At 37.1% G+C, this 21939-nt stretch overlaps 2 protein-coding genes and 1 long non-coding RNA gene across 9 annotated transcripts in view; 1 reads left to right on the top strand and 2 right to left on the bottom strand.

The window, feature by feature from the left end:
• Window positions 1-1352, bottom strand: part of LOC114941244 (cytotoxic granule associated RNA binding protein TIA1) — a 482662-nt gene extending 481310 nt beyond the window's left edge. For all 6 annotated transcript variants that reach the window (XM_085484970.1, XM_085484974.1, XM_085484972.1 and 3 more), the window contains exons 1-2: window positions 810-1352; window positions 134-443 (exon numbers count right to left, since the gene is read on the bottom strand). In XM_085484970.1, coding sequence (XP_085341096.1) covers window positions 134-385 — 252 coding nt within the window. In that variant the 5' untranslated portion in view covers window positions 386-443; window positions 810-1352. The remainder of the gene's footprint in view (window positions 1-133; window positions 444-809) is intronic.
• A 1553-nt stretch (window positions 1353-2905) lies between these two features.
• LOC114946737 (uncharacterized) lies at window positions 2906-10115 on the top strand. Of its 2 annotated transcripts, none has more exons than XR_014925209.1 (3): window positions 2906-3317; window positions 7106-7263; window positions 9201-10115. It is a non-coding gene; the product is annotated as an uncharacterized LOC114946737 (long non-coding RNA). The 2 variants fall into 2 exon arrangements; XR_003822695.2 differs by having other exon boundaries at window positions 7106-7267.
• The window catches only part of LOC114946736 (cytotoxic granule-associated RNA binding protein tiar-1-like), a 130249-nt gene continuing 113407 nt past the window's right edge, over window positions 5098-21939 (bottom strand). The window contains exon 4 of the mRNA XM_029323387.2: window positions 5098-5252. Coding sequence (XP_029179220.1) covers window positions 5241-5252 — 12 coding nt within the window. The 3' untranslated portion in view covers window positions 5098-5240. The remainder of the gene's footprint in view (window positions 5253-21939) is intronic.

Here is a 21939-nt window from a genome sequence, read left to right as displayed (position 1 = left end):
TATTATGATATTTGCCGCGTGTCTCAATCGCTATAAAATGTATTTTATTTCCCAAGCAGTGCAATGTTTGAAAATTCTTTTGTAAAATTCTTTTTGCACACACTCGCATCAAACAATTGAGCAATTCTTTTACCTTATTCGGTGTTGTTGCTTGCTGCTGCGGCGAACAGCTGGTGCTGTGTATAGTCGGCTGATTGGTCGTCGCCGGCACGATGCCCTGATGGTTCAGATGACTCAGCTGATTCAGCTGCGAGAGCTGCTGCGGCTGCTGCACCGGATTTTGAGTGTTGGCCTGCAGTTGTTGATGATGTGACTGATGCGCAGGATGAGTCGTCTGATGATGCGTCGCAGGGAAGGTGGGTACCGTGAACGGGACGAACAGCATCGGGCTGCCGAGGATGTGCGCACCACCTCCACCCAATGCCCCCGTCTCCTCCCTACACCTTTTTCGTGCGTTTTTTGTTTTGGGTAACTTTTTTACTCCATCAACGGTGTTTTTTTTAAATATTTTTTCTTTAAATATCGGCGTACTACTACGCGTCGTATATATCGTTACTTTTATTATATTATTTTTGTCAAGTACACTGTCGATGACGACGACGAGCAGAGTAGAAGCGTAGCAGTAGCACTAGTAGTAGTGGTAGTAGTAGTGGTGGTAGTAGTAGAGGTAGAAGTAGTGGTAGTGGTATTAGTAGTAGTGGTAGTAGTAGTAGTAGTAGTAGTAGTAGTAGTAGTAGTAGTAGTAGTAAGGAGTAATAATATACGTGTCGAAGTGAAGCTACAATGTATATTTAATGATTTATTATTACCTGCACTCCTGCCCCAGCCCCTGGTGCTGGGGATGGGCGTAGGGGGCGGCTCGGACGGAGGTGGTGGACGCCACCCTCGCTACCCTCAGCGATAGACCGCCCCGCTGACTGGTAAGTTGGACCGAAGTTGGCTGGTGATTGCTATGCACGCAGCAACAGGCACGGCAGCCGATCGGCTGTTGTTGGTTCGGAATAGCCTGAAGATGATGACTTAAGGGGCCCCTGGGCCCCGTGGAGGAGGGAGAACACGGGTACACCCCAACCAGGCAACCCACCACCGCAGCCCCGGGGCCCGGTGCACTCGGTGCCAAGGCGCCTGTGGACGAGGCCACCCCAAGCTCGCTGGCCCTCCGGCAACCACTGCACCACTGCACCCACCCTCCTTGTTGGGGGGCTTGTTGATACGTCCTGTTGACGTTGATCGTCGAGCCGGGCTGAACGACCTCAACCTGGGCCTCTTTAAGTTCACGTTTGCCTGCGGGCGGGATTTTGCTACTTTGCTGTTTACTTAAGGTGATCAACTCTGGATTTGCGCGTGGCAGACGCTGGTTTTTAATCTGTTTTTAAATTTTCTCGGATCAGGCAATGACAATCAACGAGGAACACCTGAATTGCTTCACTTCGACTTTATTTCTTGATTTTGTATCACAACACTGACGCTCGCAAGGACTGCTGATTTGAAATAAATCAGAGAAAAATCACAATCCTTCCTGCAATTTTATATGTTACGAGAAAAATGTGAGTTTTAATATATATTTGCAATTATTGATGCTTCCAGTTTTCTCGAGTTTCGTTAATGTGATTAACACCGATTGTGTGTTGTTCACCACAAAGCGATGCGATTGTGTCAAAAACTATTCTTCACGTTTTGTCACGATTTCTTAAAAGATGTTTTTGAGAAATATGCTGAGTTCTACCGAATCCCGTTCTTGTGGAATGTGTTTACCGTATACTCTTGGCGCAGTCGACGCTCACTTCACGGCCACGTGGTCGACTCGAATAAGATTCTATGTCAACCTTTTTCAATGCCGGTATAAATGCGAATCGCAGATATCTTTGTTTTTGTTGTGTATAAAATACGTCACGGCGATTAGAAAAGTCTGCAATTTTTATATGTTCTTAAAATATTTTTCTTTTTCGTTTTACTTACTGAAGCGAATCTCTAAGACAAATTATCGGGTATATAAGCAAGTATTAAATATTAAATTAAAGATGAGATGAGCTTTCAAAATTTAATTAATACATGGATATAATTATTATGCTGGTTTTAATGTACGATAATTGAACACGTTTTATCGCATTGTATAAACCGATAAACTGATAATACCTTCTCTTTAATAACGAGCAGAACTTGCGTTTCAACGATCTATAACAAACGTCCGATGTCACTCGATTCGGTAATACAAGTCACGAAACACGTGTTTTGCTTTATAATTAAAAATACTGCAGCATATGTCTCTACTGTAAGTAAATCGGGTAACTTGCAACCTTTCGTTAATTTCTTAATTAAATCTTCCAGATGATGAATAGATCTATGGTGAACAACACTCGTTGCAACGTAGTTGCACGCGTCGCATAAAGGCTTTCGCTTACGAATGCAAGGAAAGGTACGATGTTCGCGGTCACACGCACACCTGGAAGAACAGTAATCACTTGATCGTTCGAACAACACCTTCTTTGTATTCTCTTTCTAATGCTTTTCTAGATATCTTTCAGGTGTGACGGGCATTAATCATAGAAATGATTGACTGAACGATTATTGCCGCGCGAACAACATACGAAATAAAATGCAGGCGGATACTTCCGATTTTTGTACGAGGATTAATACCCGTATTTGCGGCGACTTTTTTCTCTCCTTCCTCCACGGGTAAATCAAACAAAGCGGCCGGTCCTCGCGATCGTACAAATGAGATTAAAGACACGACGGGTGGAAAAAGAGGGAACCTAACCCGTAATGTTGGAAGGTCGCTCGCCGACTGACTAGCACTTCCGCTCAGGCTGTTGTGCGATTCAGAGTGGGGGATGCTTCGTTGAGTTGTTGTGTGTAGGGGTTGGTGGCGGTGGGTCGACTCGTTGGTTGGTTGGTTGGGGTAGTTGTGTGTGCTTCGCTCTTGCTGTGCGCGGGAAACCAGGGGCTTTCAAGCCTGCAGGATCTGTGCGGCCCGGCGAAACAGCGACCAGTTTCACGTGGCTCGTACTAGCTTGAGTTCAACTACTTTCACCTTGCGTCTCGTTGTCAACGTCGCGCTCTCAAGTTTTCATGAAATCTCGATGCCGTGAATTTTAAGTAAGCCCCGCGCGTCGTAAACGCATAAATTCCAGAAATGTTAAGCCAGTATTTATTTATATGTTAACCCTGATGAAGCGCTGATTCTATCTGTCTGATTATAACGATCGTTTATCACTCGTAAAACAAAATTGAACGAACTTTGTGCGTTTAGAAATTTAATCGTCTTGCGGCGAGATGTACGAGCGTATAATCAAGACAAAAGGGTAGAACATGATTCGGTGAGTAAATCGATTAAACGATGAGAAGAAGTCGAGATGTACGAGAAATTGCGTAGGGTATCAGGTGCGCGCTTATCCTGTCAATCGAATTATCTAGGGTTTGTCGCAGCTGCTTCAAAATATCCTTTTACCTTGATAGGCACAAACCAGATATCAATCAACGTTTATTGTTGAATTTTCGAGAATATAAAATAAATGGTTCTCGATATATCGAAATTATTTACAAGCCGAATAGATTTCTACATAAAATCTTGTGATTTATTTCTTTACGCAAATAAATTTCATTCTTTCACGATAATTTACCATCGTAAGAGTTCAACCGAAACAATAGTAAAGTATAAACTTGAAGTCGGCACTGTAATTATTAATATCACTAAGAATCTCAGAGACTCTCGTATTTCTCGCTAGGCCATAAGGAGATGTTCGGCCGACGGACACGAGCACTATTCTGCGGACGGATTTTAACTCGATGGCGTATATTTCTAGAACAATTCACGTTAGTACCTTGCACCAAAAGAATCACTGAAAAATACATTCGAAGCACTTGTCACAATCGTCGAACTTGCCGTCACGCACTGCCAAAAAAATGTCAATCACTTTCGCGAACGCCTGTTTTGTTTGAAGGGAAGGATTCTCGAGCGGGGCGCCGGCGAACGATGGGGGAGCGTATACCGGTTCACCGTAAGCGTGGTTGTTTGTACGCGTGCGTCCTGGTACAGGTTGTGTTTATGCGGCCGGCAATCGTATGTAAGTGTTGGCGCGTGACGGTGAGGGAAAAAGTGTCTCGGCGCGAGTTACAAGCGGCGGATAAAAAATGATAATGGCGGATGAACAAGCGGATATATGCGCGGGGGTACTGGTGCGGCGCGGTGTCTCGTAGCCTGGTGCGTAATGGGCTATGGATTTGGTGGAGCGCTGGTCCTGCACGTAGGGTAGGTAACGTGGAGACAAGAACCCTGTATCGCAATGTATCGCGGCGGCGGTGGCGACGACGGCGGCGGCAGCGGCAGCGGCGGCGGCGGCGGTGGTAACTGGAGGGGTGATCTGTCAGGCTGGAGGGGCGAGTGGGTGGTAGAGGGTGGGAGTCTGGCTCGTTCCTTCCTTCGTTCGAGGTGGTGGAAGAGAGGGTAGGTCAGACGATCTCGAGACCGAGGGCGCGCAGAGCGCCGTTTCTCGTACGGGAACAGTTATCGTTGCTTCCGTTGCTGATGTCGTCACGTATATCTATAGTCTTTTGACGTTTGATCCAATTTTGTATCCTCCTACGACGGCATGAATTCTCTATTTTTTATGGACGCTCGATTTTAGAATTTTAGTATCGAAAAACAGATAATTATTTATTATTTATTATATTTATGTACCAAGTATATAAATATGTAAGGAGTTTATATCACAGATTAATCAGACATAATTTTATGACCGATAAATTCTATATACAAAATGTTAATCAAAGTTTTTATCTTAATAAATTTTGAAAAGACGGAATTTCTCTTCACTAAAGTTATTGATTAATGTAATATTTTAAAAATATCATTTTTTATTATATATACAAATATATTATTATTTTTTATATGAAGACAAGATACGCACGAAAAAAATTTAAATACAATTGAGATTTCTTTCTTTCTTTTTTATTCACATTTTAGTATTACATCAATATAAGCCCCTACTTCTTAACAGAAGAGAGATGATATTTGGAAAGAAAATTTTCAAAATTATAAATAAAGTTTTATATTTTGTTATAAAAATCTAGGAAGAAAATATACATATTTTTCTCTTTATTACTATGTTAGTTCACTAAAAGAAGAATATATTCAAAGGCATGTGGTTAGAGTGCCGATGAATCGATCAGTACTGGTCATTTGGCTCCCTTTGTCGCACGTGTTAATTAAAAATTGCTGGCGGTTATCGTCGTGGAAGGAATCACGTATATACCTGTAATTAATTTATCGATAAATTCTCATCAACCATCGAGCAATCTCACAGCATTTACTGGCCGTGCTTTTAGAAATTTTGTCTTTTTGAAATTAATAATTACTGAACAAGTTATCAATTATATTTTGCACATATAACATTTACGAACTGTTCGCATTTGTGGTTAGGTAAATAATCGCTCTATAACTACTGCATGAGACAAATAGAATAATGACAGTATAGTATATATTCAACTGTTTATAGCATTAGATTTGATTAGCTTTTGTGCTCTGCGAGGCGTTAATTACCAAAGTAACATATGACAGTGTACGAATTGAGAGAAATGAAACGTTTGCTATTTACCAAACAGATTTGATTAAATAATTTTTACGTGCTTATATAAATTTATATAGATCTATTTTTTATATGAAATGTCTATTGATTTATATTTGCTGTTCTCATTTTGTATAGCAATGTATTATGGAAAGAAGAAAAATTATATATGTATACATATAAAAGATATAGTTTTTCCATAAAATTACAATGACTAATGTTGTTGGCATCGAACGGCAAAAGAAAAACACAGCGACAAAGACGGATTAAAAGCAAAGTCAACAATTGTAAGAACTTTAAATGCGATTTGCAACTCATTTATAATTCAGAGTCCTCGCGATCGGCAATTTTCCATCGGGTCGCCATCAACGAGCAGGCTCGCAGGCTCGCAGGCATGACAGATATGGTGTACACATTGCGCCCAGGAAATTTCGTATTTTCGCGGCTAATGACTGAGGAACGAGACGGTAATGTATTCTATGCGGAACATCTACTATGCGCTCCCCATTAGCATTTGTAATGCGCATCTATCCCCTAACTCTCGGGGCGCAAGCGTTGACGCTCGGCGCAAACCCATCAACGTACCATTTATAGCGCCGTTTCGTGCCCGCGTATGCGAAGAAAAGAGTTTACTACTCGTTGCTGGTGAATATGTTAATAGGATGCACCCGCGCAGCGTCCTCTTAGCGGCGTCCCGCGTTATGACGCAGCCGTGTTGCTTGCTGGAAGATTACTGTCGTGCCTTTAGCGTCAAGATATTTTTCCGCGCGGCTCCCAAAGGCCGCGATAATATGCGGAAGTAGACGCATTATTAAGAGGCCTTTCACATGTCGTCGCTCCTATGCCACAATATCGTTACACCCGCTTACCATCGATATGCTTTGTGATTCTTCTTTTTTTTTTTACCTCTTGCCACGGCGATTTGCACTTATCGCTTTTACATGAAGCCGCCCTTATCGACTTCGTCGAGTTTGGTAGATAATCGAGATCGACGTATCTATCGCGTGCATGCGTTCGACCGCACAACCAACATGTGTGTTTACACTTCTGCGCATTTGCCCCGAAATATTTTCTCTACTATAAATCGATACGCTTTAGGAGAGATACAATGGAGAATGCTGAATCATTTGTATTGAAGCGCGATATATCTAAATGCATTCTCTTTTCTTTTATTTATACATAATATACGACATGTGAGAAGGACTTGTCTTATTTTAAGAGTAGCTAAAAAAGTATTCTTATTTTTGTTTTGCATGTTTTTATAAAAAAAATAATCGTAAAAAATAATTGCGACATCTATTCGACTTTTGCATTGATATCTGGTCTTCCAAGAATGTTTCGCGCGAAACACCAGAGCCACAAAATTCCGCAATGGTGTTGCCGTAAAATCCACCAAGAAATGTACAATAAACAACGTGGCTTCTGGCAGCGATAACGCCGTAATTAACACTTCAGCCAGTGCGCCGTGCAATCTCGCCGGATATGTTTCGCGGAGAGAGGTACCGGAGCTGCTATAATATCCATGAAAAACGCTTGTTCAGAGCCGGAACGACCGTCGAGACCTGGAAACGTCCCGAAGCGCGGAGCTAGTGACAGCAAAGGCGGCGAGCGCAATAACGGATAAGCGGAGCAATCGGACAGTTTGTGAGCGGCCTCTGCTCCTGATGGGCTGGACGATGGAGAGACACGGCTGTAGGGAGTCGGTATATTTATAATGACCCTATATGTATGCAAATGGCCGCATATCGTACGCTTCTATTCCGCTCGCATCGCTCGCATTCACACGAGTGAGATAGAGATAGAGACAGAGAGAGAGAGAGAGAGAGAGAAAGAGAGGACTCTGATCCACGCATCATCTCCGCTTCTCTGTATATGACTTTCTCTCGCTCTCTCTTTCTCTTTAGCATTTTCCGAATCCGCGAACGTATTCACGTACGCAAACTTGTGCACGTATACCGCGAGATTGCGTGTGCAATTACGAACACGTACATAGGCAAATCGTGAGATGAAAATGCATCGATTGTGCGTAAACGCGAGTCAACGCAATTCCACGAGAGACCGCGGCACAATTTTCGCAGTTTAACCAAGTCTTTTGGCCATTATACACGAACACACAGCATATTCCTGATAGATGCGACAGATCATTTCCCGAACGAAAGCGTTCTCTAACTTGACAGCAAATCTAGTATAACTTTCTATAGGTATTTGCCATAGAACTCGTACGATTCCATTTATAAACTTTCCGACAAAACATGTATTTTATCCTGTCTCTCAGGAAAGTTTAATAGAAGCCTAGTACCCCAATCAATGTGACAAATATATGTATTTAAAAATCTGCATCCTATAATACTGAATAATTTCAATTTATACAATTTATTAAGATTTATGCATACAGTCACAATTATTATTTGATTTTATCAATTGCTGATGCATAATCAAAAAGTTATTTAATGTGATTTTATCTTTATTCCTAATTCTCATATTAATAAATTTATATTATATTTTATAGTTTCGTTATAGAACAACTATTTATTTTATGAACTGCCAATATACAATTATATTTTAAGCTATCTTTTTAATTTGACATGTGTGTCGAAAATCAAAGCAATATCGACCAAATATAATTAATAAATATAATAATTTTATGAAAAAATTGCGCTTATAAGAATAGCACGCGATTAGCACTTTAATATTCTTTAAAATTTTATTTTAGATCGTTAGAGGATTCAAAGCACAATCAAAATATATTACTAGGTGTTTCTACATAACAATGCGAGAAGTAAAACACATTCATCTCTTTCTGACCTAAAACTCGGCTCGCGTAAATGTCGATAGGGCGCATCGCGATGCACATAAATTATAACGATAAACATGTTATTTATAGACCAACATAAATTGGCTATGCTAATTTCTGCTGATCAGCAGGAAACTGCATTGGGGATGCCGATCGCTATAGTCGCATTCATTGAAAACAAATTGCAGCTTATGCCGATGTCGCAAATCTCGCCGTTTAGCTAATGTGTAACGAGAAATAAAAATTTATTCCCCATGTAATAATAATCTCTCATGCTTTCAGCTATAATTCTTACAGTTTATAGCTAGTTACAAATCACATAATTGTAAATGATAAAAGTTATTAGAGAGAAGTGATTATTTTATATTGTATATATGTGTTGTTAATTATTACAACATAATTAGTGCATACAAATTATTTTACAATATTTTACAATTATAAAATAAATAATAAACAAAATAATTTTAACTATTATTATATTTAAAAAAAAAAGATTAAAATTATACGATCTTGAATAACAAAAATTTTATATACGTATATAATATAATTAATATATTTTTAATCCCGTGATATAAATGTATTAAAAAAATACATGAAAAAATGTAACAAATTTAAGATATCGTTGAAATACATTTAAAGCTATAACATTCCATCCTTTATATAATCGCATGACATTAGTATAACATGCAACATTATATACCAGGATAAAATAGGTTCAGCAAGAAACAGCAGCAACAGTCGCCAGTTTCGCGCGGTACTAGTTTCCGTCTCCGCGGTCTTGTTTTGCGGCATGAAACCGTGAACTACCTTAAATAATTGCAAGCTTAAATGTGTTTTGCTAGGGGCCGACTGAAGGAAGCGAGGCAATCAAAGGAGGAGACTGTCGAAAGAAGGATAAGGAAACCACTACAACAGAAAGTTCGCAAAGTGTTTCAACGTATTCGTTCAGTTCACAAGGTCCAGCGATCTCTTTCAAACAAACTCTTGAACCGATCATTGATTGTAAGCAGATGATTGTACAAAATAGTGATGAGACAATTCTTTACTCTTTTCACTTGGTAGACATTAAAGTGGACAATATATTCTTCGAATATTTAAAATGTTTGTATTTCTGTAAGGTTTTTAACGTTTTATATCCGCTAGAAGTAGTTAATATATTAGATTTAGTAGATTTTAATAAATATATAAGAGAAATTTTTTAATGACTCATGAATATTATTAACTGAACAAGACGATACAGATGCGAAAATCAACATAATGAATTGATCCTAAATGCAAAACTCAGCAAATATGTATGTTTACGAAAACTTGAATAAGTCTATCAAACCGCTAATCGCGCGATCAGAATTCACAGCGGAAAATACAAAATTGGAGGCGTAATATAGACGTCTTATTTCTGGATATACGTAGAAGAGCATGACGAACGGTCGACCCCTCGGTAAAGTCCTTTGCATAGCCGGAGGGAGAACGCCGAAATTCCAGGGAAGATTAAGACGTGCGGATTTGGGGGTAGGGCAAGCGGAAAAACAGGAGCTAAGGGCAGGGAGCGGAACCTTAGCTCGCGGCTACAGAAAACCATAGTCGGCTCGTCGCAGAGAGACGCGAGAGAAATCTCTCCCACCGCTCTTGCTGCACGATCTCTCCGTCTCCATATCTATTCGTCTCTTTCTATTCTCCACATTCTTTGCCTTCCTCTTTCCTCCCCTTCTCACTCTCTCCTTTTCGCGTAAAAGCAAGAAAGCTTAATTTCAATTTCGAGTCCCGAGGGTGTCGTTCCGAAACGAATATAATTATACGGAATAATTCTGACACGGGGACGATGAGAGAGGGAAAGAGGTTGCTAGGCGGTTTGGCATCGGGTACAGAGTGGCGGGAGGATTTCGGTTGTGAGTCGCGTTGAGAAGGAAGTCTCGTTCAAAAAGGGTAGCAGTACGATGGAAGTGCAGAAGAAAGTGGATGGGTGTGTCTGTGTGTGTGTGTAACGAGGGTGCGTACAGTCTAACTATCGCGTAGACCGCAGTTGTAGACATGCTCTTTATGTTACGCACGACAAACCCGCCAAAAGATAGCGAGTTGCTTAATGGCTCGAGATTCCTGCCGGCGAGGAATGTCCTGAATGAAAATTAAGTCAAATGTTCTTATTGGACTAGCCTCAACCTTATCTCGTGATGTGCAGTTCTCGAAATGCGACGTTTGGATATCGAATGACATTTTTAAGCAATCTTCTGTGTTTTGACAATGTTAGAAAGATATCTTTTCTGTTTTCTTTTTGTTTAAATTTTAGAAAAATTTAAACAAATATTTTCTTTAAATTCTAAAGCATAATATTTCTTCGTTTTATTTAACAATTAACTAATATTTAATTTTCCGTATCTCTAATTGTAGTAATAGAAAGTAAGACATCTTTTGCATAAATGAAATAGAATATAAAAATATATTCAGTATATAAAATATTTATAGAGGAAATAATAAAGATATAATTATTTTTGCGCATCAAAAACATTTATACGTTGTTAAATGTAATATATTATATATAAAACACATTTATTTTTAACGGTGCAAATATATAATCATTTAATAATGTTTTCTCGGGAAATGTGCAAATAACATAAGATATAAAGTTGAAATAAACTGTGTTCTACATTAATTTCTACGTGTAAGCAACACACTCTATTTTACATATATATATATATAACACACTCTATTTTACATACATATATATATATATATATATATGTGTGTGTGTGTATGTAAAATAGAGTGTGTTGCTTACACGTAGAAATTAATGTAGAACACAGTTTATTTTAATTTTATATCTTATGTTATTATTTTATTTACACATTTACCGAGAAAACATTATTAAATAATTATATATTTGCACCGTCCAAAATAAATGTGTTTTATTTTAATTTTGAGAAGAATTTATTTTCTAATTCTTTTTTATTGTTTTATCAATTGCTTTTCGTCCTGGCTGACTTCACATTTTCCAACCTTGCGCTCGTTGTCTTCACGCCCTTATTTCATCCCTCTGTTCTCTCACCCTTCTTGAACCCGATGAGACGAAGGCACCTCGTTTCATTATCCGGATATTAGCCATCGGGGACCCGAAATTGCTACAACTTAAACAATTTGTTTTAATACAATCGTCGATTAAGCGTTTACTGATTACGTTCTCATTGATTTCATCTGCCTGCAATTTTACCTATCGAATCTATTTTCGCAAAATTGCATTTAAAAAAATTTGTTAATATTTAATACACTATTTATTATCATTAATTTCACATAAAGTTAAAATAATAATTAACAACTTAAAATTATGGCTATTTTGTGTATACGAATATTCGTAATCCATTATAGTACTTTTATGGTTTTATGATAACTCTTTTGCCTTGAAAAATATTTTATTGCAATACTCTCCGAAATAATATTTTCGAAAATGTAAATAATATATTCAGAGTGTATAACTGTATTTACAGTAAAAAAATATAGATGACAGAAAATATCCATTAGCGTAAATAAAACGATTTAATATTGCTTCATGCACTTTTATATATACTTTTTATTTATGAAAAATTAAGTTATATAATCAATTTGTACGAATTCCAATAAAATTTATATTTACTATTATTTGATTTTTTTCTTATATAATTTTCTTTTTATCCAAATAATTATGAGAAAAAAAGGGTGAGAAGAGGAGATGACAAATAATGTATTTAAATGTTAAACAAAAAGTATAAATTAAATGTGTGTGAAGATTAAAACTAATAAATATATAATAATACATATATATTTGATTTAAATTTACTTACAGAAAATTATTGATTAAATAACAAACGTCAAAATTTTATTTATCATACAATTACAGAATATGAATAAAAAGATATAGATTTAGTTGACTGATGTTCGGTTACATTCGACTGATCTCAGTCGCGTATGAAAATTATATGACATTAAATGTGGCACGTCAAACGCAGATACCAACATTCGCTCATTCGAAATGGAGATTGAAAGTATTGGCATACGAGGAAGAGAGCCCATAGCTGTCGATAGCATCAATATAAAATATTTACGTATACATATACGTAACCGGTTTCAATTATCAAATTGCGCAAGTAAATCAAGAGCGAATTAAGATCTGCTAGAAGCGTACACAAGTAGACGGTAATTAACTCATCTGGAAATTATGAAAGTCAAGATGAAGAAAGTTTGTTAAAACTAAAATAAAGTAAACTTTGAAGCGTTAGTTGTAAAAGGTAACGTAAATTTGCCGCTGCTTCAAAGGTAACTACTTGCTATTTATTCTTTTTACAGACTAAATACTTTATAGAATTACTTTTATAAAACGTATATTGAAATAAAAAACCACTCCTCAATGTTTAAAGTCGACCAGACTGGCAATAATTTATTATAAATAATTATTTGAAATACAACAACGTTTCGGCTGTCATTGCAGCCCTTTTCAAGCACATCTATACGAAACGTTGTTGTATTTCAAATAATTATTTATAATAAATTATTGCCAGTCTGGTCGACTTTAAACATTGAGGAGTGGTTTTTTATTAATTATTACTGGCAACCTTAAGGATTATTATTTATTTAGTATATTGAAATGTTTATTAATTATAAAAAGGTTATTTAATTATAAGAGACGAAAACGTGTATCTTATATCATATCTAATATTTCTTGTCTTATTTTACTTAATTATTGCAAGTCAAATTACGTTAAAAAGTTGCGTAAAATTCTTTTTAATTATACAGCAATCACTCTAAAGATTAAATTCGCGGAATTTATCGATGTCAATGAAAATATGCGGAGAATCGGACGATATACAAAATCCTATAAATGCGTGACAGAACTGTTTTTTTCAACAGTAATAGAAAGACTGATCGAGAAAGTTGAAGGGTGCTGCGTATAAAATCTTAAACGATTCGTTTGCCATCCGACCTGTCTCCCCTCGTTTTTCGTCCGTTCTGGTATTCGCGCTAAGCGACGCGTGCCATGCTGCAATCTAGTACCTTCGTCTCAGTAGTCTGCAGTGGAATCCCTTTTCCGTAGATATCCTCGAGAGCTCCAAAAAGCACGATAATTCCGTTCGTTTCAAAACCGTTTTCGTAATTTTCTCTGGAATCTCTTTTTCGAACTTTCCCTCTCCGACGCAGAAGCTTCGAAAACTTGGATTTTAAATTTCACATCAAAATCTTTTTCTGCATTTTGTTCGAAATATATTATCACGAATCTAGGAAACGTATTAATCATCCTTCAAAGTTTCGCATCAAAGCTGAGCTTGAGAGCGGCATAGTTCCAACTTGATGCTTGCCTTCTTGTCATTAAAAATCCTTTGTTGTATAAAAATAGTATTTCTTCAAATATATTATAATAATATTTAAATAAAAAAGTATCATTTCCATTTCCTATTGAGGAAGAATAGGAGTTTATTATCGTTATAATTATATGACAAATGATATAATCAACTAGAAATAATTTCTGTAGTGCGATGATTAATTAGCACATTATTAAAAGTACGTATAATTAAATTAATATTAGCATTAAATTACTGGCATTTATTATTATAATAGTATAATACTATAATAACATTCAATATATATTTAACAGTAAATAACGTTTTACGATCGCATAGAATTAAACTTTTGTTTCCACGAGTTATTAGAGTAACAAAACAATTTGGGGATGGACAATCGATAATGATAGACAGATTGTTAGCACGTCTGCTCTACGCGGAACGCCGTTCTTAATTAATTTTCGTATCCAGCCGCTAATACCTCACGAATCACAAAAGGGGAGATCCATGCTAAGAATTCGTGAAGCTTTTTAAAGTTCGAATCGGTCTCGTCGCGAAGGAGGAGCATGAGGATGGAACGAGGTGGTTGTGCAGACACAAAAGGGAGCAGGGAGGATAAGAGAGATGGTGATGGAGCTAGGAAAAGAGAGACGAAGAATGTCGACGGCGGTAGAGGAAGAGACGGAAAAAGATTGTGAGCGAGCAGAAGAGGAAAGAGAGATGTCGTCGCGCGGTGATTTAAGATCCGGTGCCGCGCGCTTAGTTCTCTAAACATTTTAGCCGACCTTATTTCGCCTGCATTATTTCAACGTTAAGACAAGGCGAGACTTCACGTCGCACAAAGACCAGGGGGTCCACGAGAGAGGCAGGTCGAAAGAGAGAAAGAGCGAGAGAAGAGAGAGAGGAGCTTACGGAAGAGAGCTACCGGTTAAGTGGACTGATACATAAATATACAATTAATCAAGTCGACTTCTCCCGGTTGTAGATATATCGCATTCGTTCTCGGTATTCAGCCTCGTCGTCGCATCCTCGCGTGATTTTCCTTGCATCCTTTTCCTCTCACAGACGCCTTTCCTTTCCCTAATGCGCATACGCTCGTTTCTGCTACGATGTATAAATGAAAATGAATAAAGCGATTCGATTGAACAACGCCCAATCATGTTTATTATGCTGAGCCCTGCAGCAGACGAAGTACTCGTCGTGGGACAAATGACTCGTAAAACGAAGCGCAACGGCCATGCTTTTCTGACATTTGCTGCACGCAAGCACAATCGTTGATATCGTGTTACATAATTCGTATGATCAGCATTTTTGTCGGATCTTTCGAGTTTCCATTTATGCTATCAAATCATTTTAATATTGATGAGCTTTAATATGTGTTTATAAATAGACGTGTCCGTCATATTTTTACATAGTAAATTCCGTCCTGTTTTTTTTTGTATAAAAATTGTTAATGGAAATATATTATAATATAAGAGAGAGAGACAGATGTGAAAAATTTATTTAAATTTTGTTAAGATCTATCCTTCTTTCATTAAATCTCTTCAAAAGATATTTATACAAACGTACATATATGTAAAGAGAATTTCTTTTCCGAGTTATAAATCTTTTTGCACGTGGAAAATTTCAGTAGAAAAAGCCATGCAGCTTGCAGCACATATCGTATGCGGTTGCTTATTTTCAGTACGTGTTTTTAAAGTGTGATAAATTTCTCTCAAAGCAAAAACCTCTCTCTTTTGAGATCAAAGCAAAAAAATAAATTTTGGTTATTACCGCATCTTTTTTTACAAAAGATACTTAGAATAAGATTTCTCGGCCTTAGTTTAAAAATTTTTAAATGCTTTATTGTTCAAATCATTTAAAAATTATTACAGTTATACAAATTTGAATGTATTTATCTGTAATGCGCTTTATATATATATATATACATTAAAAAAGCGCATTAAAATATATATAGTAACTTGTAGTTGCAAAAATCGATTTTATTGCATAAATTGTTGATGCAATCTTTATATTAAAACTTAGGTTTGCAATGTGTGGGGGAATAGAATAATTATATGGACAACTCGGATTCTCTTGTGACTAATCGATATTAATATATTGCTAGCCGTCGAAGGATTTATTGTTTGTTATTTACACAATATGTGTTTCGATTAATGGATATTTGCCGTCGCAGTGATATTTGCAAAGCAAACATGGTTTGTCGTTTTAACAGTATCAGCCATACATTGTGGTTTCTGTATCAGAGATACTAGTAGACGCAAATAATTTTACGTATGCGAAAGAAGAAGTATTTATCATTATATGAAAAAATAAAAAAGCAACATTTTTATACGTTTAATACAAACTATAAAATATTAATAAAAACAATCCCATATCATAAACGTGAATAAATGTGGAAATAAAATGAATACTAAGATATGTAAAATTTAAATACACATATTTCTCTAAAAAAATACTAAGTATATAATTTATAATATGCATATAAATTAAATTTTATATAAATAATATCAAATTCTGTTACACGTGCGCATAATTTTTTACAACAGAAAATATATAACAATAAGAAGAGAGAGAATTATTTTACTAATAAGATATGTTTAGATGTGTAGGTATACCATATCTGTGTGTCTATATTACATATATATAAGTGATATGCAAATATCATAATGTAAAAATGTATTGTGCATAATGGACGTATTACTAAGCAAAGGGAAACACGGAACTGATATATTGCAACGATCATTTACGCGAAGTTATGTACCAAGAAGCAACCGGAGAATTTGGCAAATGCCACTGCTTTCTTGTGCTTCCGTTAAGAAACCCTGGCTTCTATAGCATGACATAGATATAGTTTCAGAAACGTCTTCTGCACGCGGGTATCCACATTGAATTTGCCGAAATCCAAGAAATTTATCATCCGTAAATCTTTGGCTATATAATAGATATTTGTAAGTTGGACGAATAGAATAATACAATAAAGGGCAATATTACTCGTGATATATATATATGTATATATTTGATACACAATATGTACGTAAAAGTAAATTTTATGTTCTTCGCACATTATTTATTTTTAGAAAATTATGGATGTAAATCTGTAAAAAAAAAAAGGAAATGCGAGATGTAGCTGTCAGCACGAAATCCAATAAACGTTTAAGCTTCTCTTTTATTTGTAAAACATTTCCGATGAGTGCCAACGTAATTTGCATGTTATTAAAGGACGGTTTTACTAGTTGCGTACAAAATTCGAGAAATGCATGTTTACGTGACACTGAATAACGCGTTTTCGCATTACACAGGCAGACGGATATGCATACACGTAAAACGGCTCGAAGAAAAATGCTGTTAAAGAAGTTTTATGTAACTCTGTGAGAAATTCTATTTGGAAAATTAATGTTTCACAAATCTTGATGGATACAACTCTTTCCTGGATAAGACCATCTTTTAGGAATTATGGGAAAGTGAAAACGTATATGGATATGTGTGTAAGTATGCGCATTATGTGCGTATGTGTATGTAATAAAAAAAAAACAAAAAAATTATTTCAAGTAAAAAATTCAGGAGTGTTTTTATATCGCAAATCATATAAAATATAAATAAAGATCATTATTATACTGTTAAAATAATTAACGTTCAATAAAAAAATTATTAAATGTAATTTGTCTTTAACTCATTATTATTAAGTATCACACACATAATTATTTACTCGTGTTTTTTTTTTTATTAGATAAATGTAACTTTTCCTTTAGAATATATACATATAAAACCGTTATCGCTTTAAATCAATAAATGTATTTGAAATAGAACTATTGGTCCGAAATGAATTATACTTTTCACAGGTCGCTGCTAGCCATCGTCAATAGAACTGGGTTATCAGAACGGCTTATATTGTATATCGTACGCGCGTTTTGCCGAGAGATCTACAGATATCCACTTTGGTGTTCAGCGTAGATCAGATAGACAGATATTCAGTTTTCTGATGAAAGTCCAATAGCTATAAAATTTATTGTGGAATGGCGACTATTTTTAAATATTAAAATTGTAGCTTCCCTCGACGCAAATGATATACGACGCGGACATGCATCAAATATTCATTATCGTTCCGCTTCTCTACGTAGATGTATCAACAACCAGAGATAACCGAAAATAAGTGTACAAACCGGGCTATACGACGCCTGGTGCGATCAAGATTACCGTAGAATCCTCGACGTAGCACGAAGAACAATAATTCACCTCGAAAGTGGTTGCCTAAAAAAATAATCTCCGCAGCTTGTCCTTACTCGGTCTCGTAAATCAGCGCTCACGATTGTGTTCTGCATAGTGGGTCACGGAAGTCTACGGAGCGCTATACGAAATCAAGGAAAAAGAGAAATAAAGCCGTCCGGTTCGCTTCTAATAACTTCGTAGGGGGGCCGTATTTTCGTCATGCATGCGAGCGCATCTGTGAATCTCCCTTCGAATGTGTTTCCTCGTAAAACGCGACGAGCGAACCTTTGCAAATGAATCGTTAAAGCCGAATGTCAGGTGAGCCCCGCGTCAGAGGAGGAAATCAATGCTCGAGTAAATGATTTCCCGTACGCCCGTAAACGTCCGCGCCTCCTCGCATGTATATACGTATGTATATACATACATACATACACGCGAAGATAAGCAACATAAATCTTCGGGATGCGCGTATGCGCGTGAAAGGGCGCGAGCGAGAGGTGGTTTACGCGCGTGTGAGCGAACCCTCTCTCGGACGCGCCCGTTCGAGCTCGTCGAGCACTCGAATGATGGCCGTACGTACAGCTTTTGCACCTTTAATATTGCACGCGTCAGTGTTGAAGTATTTACGGCCACGGGCGTATAAAAGCACCCGGGGTTCGGTCCTTGAACTCCCTTTTGCAGCGGCTCTTCCGTCGAGAGATTCAACCGTCCCGCCTGATGCTCGCTGCATCCCTCTTTCGCACACACACTCGGCACACGATACTCTTATTACTGAATATCGCTGTGGCATTGCCGTAGATCACGGCGAAAAATTTCCTATCTAGAGCGAAATCCAATATGCACAGACATTCGATCGAAAGATTTTTCAAATGTATATATATATGTGTATATAATATCTCCAAAGAATATAGACTCGAATTTTATTTTGACAGTTGAGTGTGTATGGAAAAAATATTTGGATAAAGTTGGATATAAATTTCAAGGTGACCCACTTTCGCACAAGTAAAACAACATTAAATATCGAAACATTAATAAATACGTGAAATTGATCATTTATTCATATCGCAGAGATTATTCATATATGATTAAGCTATGATTTATCGGTAGAGATCGCGGGTAATACAAAATTGCAATGTCTTGTACTCTCGGTTTATTATTATTCGTGCATATAACGCGACAGTGTCATCGAGTGCGAAAATATATGTTTAAACGCAATTTTGAGCGGTCGCTCGAGGTAAAAGCGTAGCGAGAACTGACATAAATATTAATTGTACAAGATTACATGTAAATACGCGCGACAGCGAGAGCGGTGAAGTGAAAGGAGGGTACTGCGGCAGCACGTGCATCCCAAATGGACCATTATTCCATCAGCGACACAAACTGTTAGCTAACTCGGTCAAGCGAAGTGACCGTGGACTTTCCTCCTTTCGGAGACAAGTTGTGGATGGCGGGACGATGCTAAGCGGGGTCAAACTAACTGGCCAAAGGAGGAGAAGGAGCGGTTTAATTTTTACGGCCGGTTGCCAGAAATAATCTTTTGCCCTCGACTCGGCAGAGGCTGCTTGTTTGATCTCGACGAACTTCGTCTGTTCACCGACGATTTGGCCATCGTTTCTCCCACGAGTTACTCGGACTTCAGAAATTACGCTGTTGTTCAACGAACCGTCCTACGCGATCGGCATACTAAATTTACCACGAATTTACTTTTGTTTACAATATCATTAAATACATCATTGCACGAGTATTGTTCGAATTATACGCTTAGAAAGACAATGCCTCAAGAATATAGCAAATCAAAATCATCTTTTTTCTTCAAAAATTTTTTCTCAATAATTAATATTATTTTAATATATACATTTCATATCATATTTTAATATTGTTACTGCTTTTCTCAGCAAAAACAATATTCGCAGAATACCATTAGCTTTTCGTACATTTCAGTGGAAAGGGGAGAACTCTCATTCGCCATTCTCCGCTTTGATACGTATGCATACATATAGATATTATCACGTGCGTACAATGCAAACTTAGATGCAACATTTTCCTCTCTTCCGCGTACTGACGAGTTTGCTTAATTGCGCTCACACTGTCACAAAATGCCGAATTGACGGTAATTGCTACTTAAACTTCGCGTTGGGCATTTGCAACCAGGGATATTCAAAATTTACATCCATTTCGCGGCTGCAGCATTACGCTTTCGCCAACACACGTAACATAATGCAACCGCGGTCGTTGAAACCGCGAACGCACAGAGAGCGAAAACCTTCCCCGCTTCGAATATCGTAGGGAATCGCGGGAAAACGAACGAGGAAGACGATGCTGGGGCGAGAACGTTAAGACGAAGGTGACGGTGAGATACGGTGGAGGGAGGTTACGACCGTTAATATGGAAGACAGGATGAAGGAGACGCGGCAGGATGTGCTCGAGGCGCATTTCACACAAAGTTCCACGGAATAGGTTGGTACAAGTTTTAGCCCGAACAACCAGCTCCTCTCACTGTGCTACGCTCCTTAATAGATATCTACTTCGCGGGACACACCTACCGTCAGCCAGTCACCTCGTCCCTTCCCGTATTCGCTTCCCATCCCCCTAATACCCTCCGCCAGGTTCAGGATTAAGCTACCCCTTGGAAGCTCCGAGCGCAGAAGCCATCGAGGTCACCCAAGAACGGACGGAGGCTAAGTATGACTCGCCGTTCAAGTCTTTCGGATAATAGCGCTCTTGGACTAGCCATGGATGCATCGAGGGATTACGGTAGCCAGATGCTCTTCCTTACAGCTAGTTTGTTGTACGCTCCTCCAGATTATCGGTTTACAAATACTTTGCACAATATGTACGTACGACGTAATGCGAAACATGCAAAAGAGACATCTTACGTACCTGTATATATACTGTATACTTATTACATGCAATCTCTTTGTAATCTTTCTTAATAAGCTTCATCTTACAGAAAAATTAACAAGTTAACAAAAACAAAATTATCTATCTTTTATGTATTACGTTTTTGTCGATGTAATTTATAATAAAGAGTTGTTTTTCTCCTCTGTAGCTTCTATCGTTTAATGTTTAAAAACCGTGTTCTAGAATAATAACGAATTTTATAAAGAGATATTACTTTCAAGTTTTCTCTAAAATTTTAAGGATATTTAGAATGCAATGCAATTTTCTGCTAAAAATTTTCTTACGATTAACTTTCCTCGACAATGCGTTTCCGTTTTCCAAAGTAATTTTCTATGGTGAATTTTAATGATTGTGCATTGTCCGTAAAAGCAGGGGAAGAAGATAAAATCACGCTGCGTCTAAGACCAAAGGGTTTTTTAATAAGCGGCTAACACCCTTCCGGCGCGATCCGCTTACCAACCCTTTCTTCGTCGGATAGAGACAAATATTCAGCGAAGGGAAAAAATAACGTGGCGGCAGTAGGGTTGCGCCGTCGGGTCTCATCTATTCTTTGGACTGTGATAAATGCATCTGGTTAATAAAAAAGAAAAACGAATCTTACGTAAAAGAGGAAACCCAAAAGAAACCTGAGATCAATTTGTAGCTCTTATTTGATTAATGTTATTATATTTTTAATTGATTTATTGTGCATACATGTATATATGTCTCCTCGTATTTTTTAAAATTATTTTTATATATTTTAATTATTTCTTAATAATTTCACAGAATATAGAATTTTTATTATTATATTTTTATTATTTATATACTTTATAAATATCATATTTTTCCGTTTTGTTTTTCTCCTTCTTTTTCTCTCTCTGACGTCAAACTTATTAATACCTCTCGTATCACTTGAAGATGATATAAATAGATAACGTGACCTATTTGAAATATAAATAACTTTGTAGAAAATAATTTAGATAATTAAGAAATTAAAATGCATTTATAAAAAATTTTAAAATATTTATTCTATGGCGAGATTTTATAAGGAAAAAGGAATTAGAATGCTAAAAGGACTAACCCTACCAAGTTTTCAGGATGAAGATTATGCAGGAAATTATTCAGAATAATTAAAATGCAGATGCGTCGCACAAATCTTCCAGATTTTTCGGTGCGTTAAGGAGGGTAGTCT

Source organism: Nylanderia fulva, unplaced genomic scaffold, assembly GCF_048542155.1.
Source record: "Nylanderia fulva isolate GAGA-0341 unplaced genomic scaffold, ASM4854215v1 Scaffold33, whole genome shotgun sequence".
Lineage (NCBI taxonomy): Eukaryota > Metazoa > Arthropoda > Insecta > Hymenoptera > Formicidae > Nylanderia > Nylanderia fulva.
Note: the sequence above shows the minus strand (reverse complement) of the source record. Positions and strands in the feature narration are given on the sequence as shown.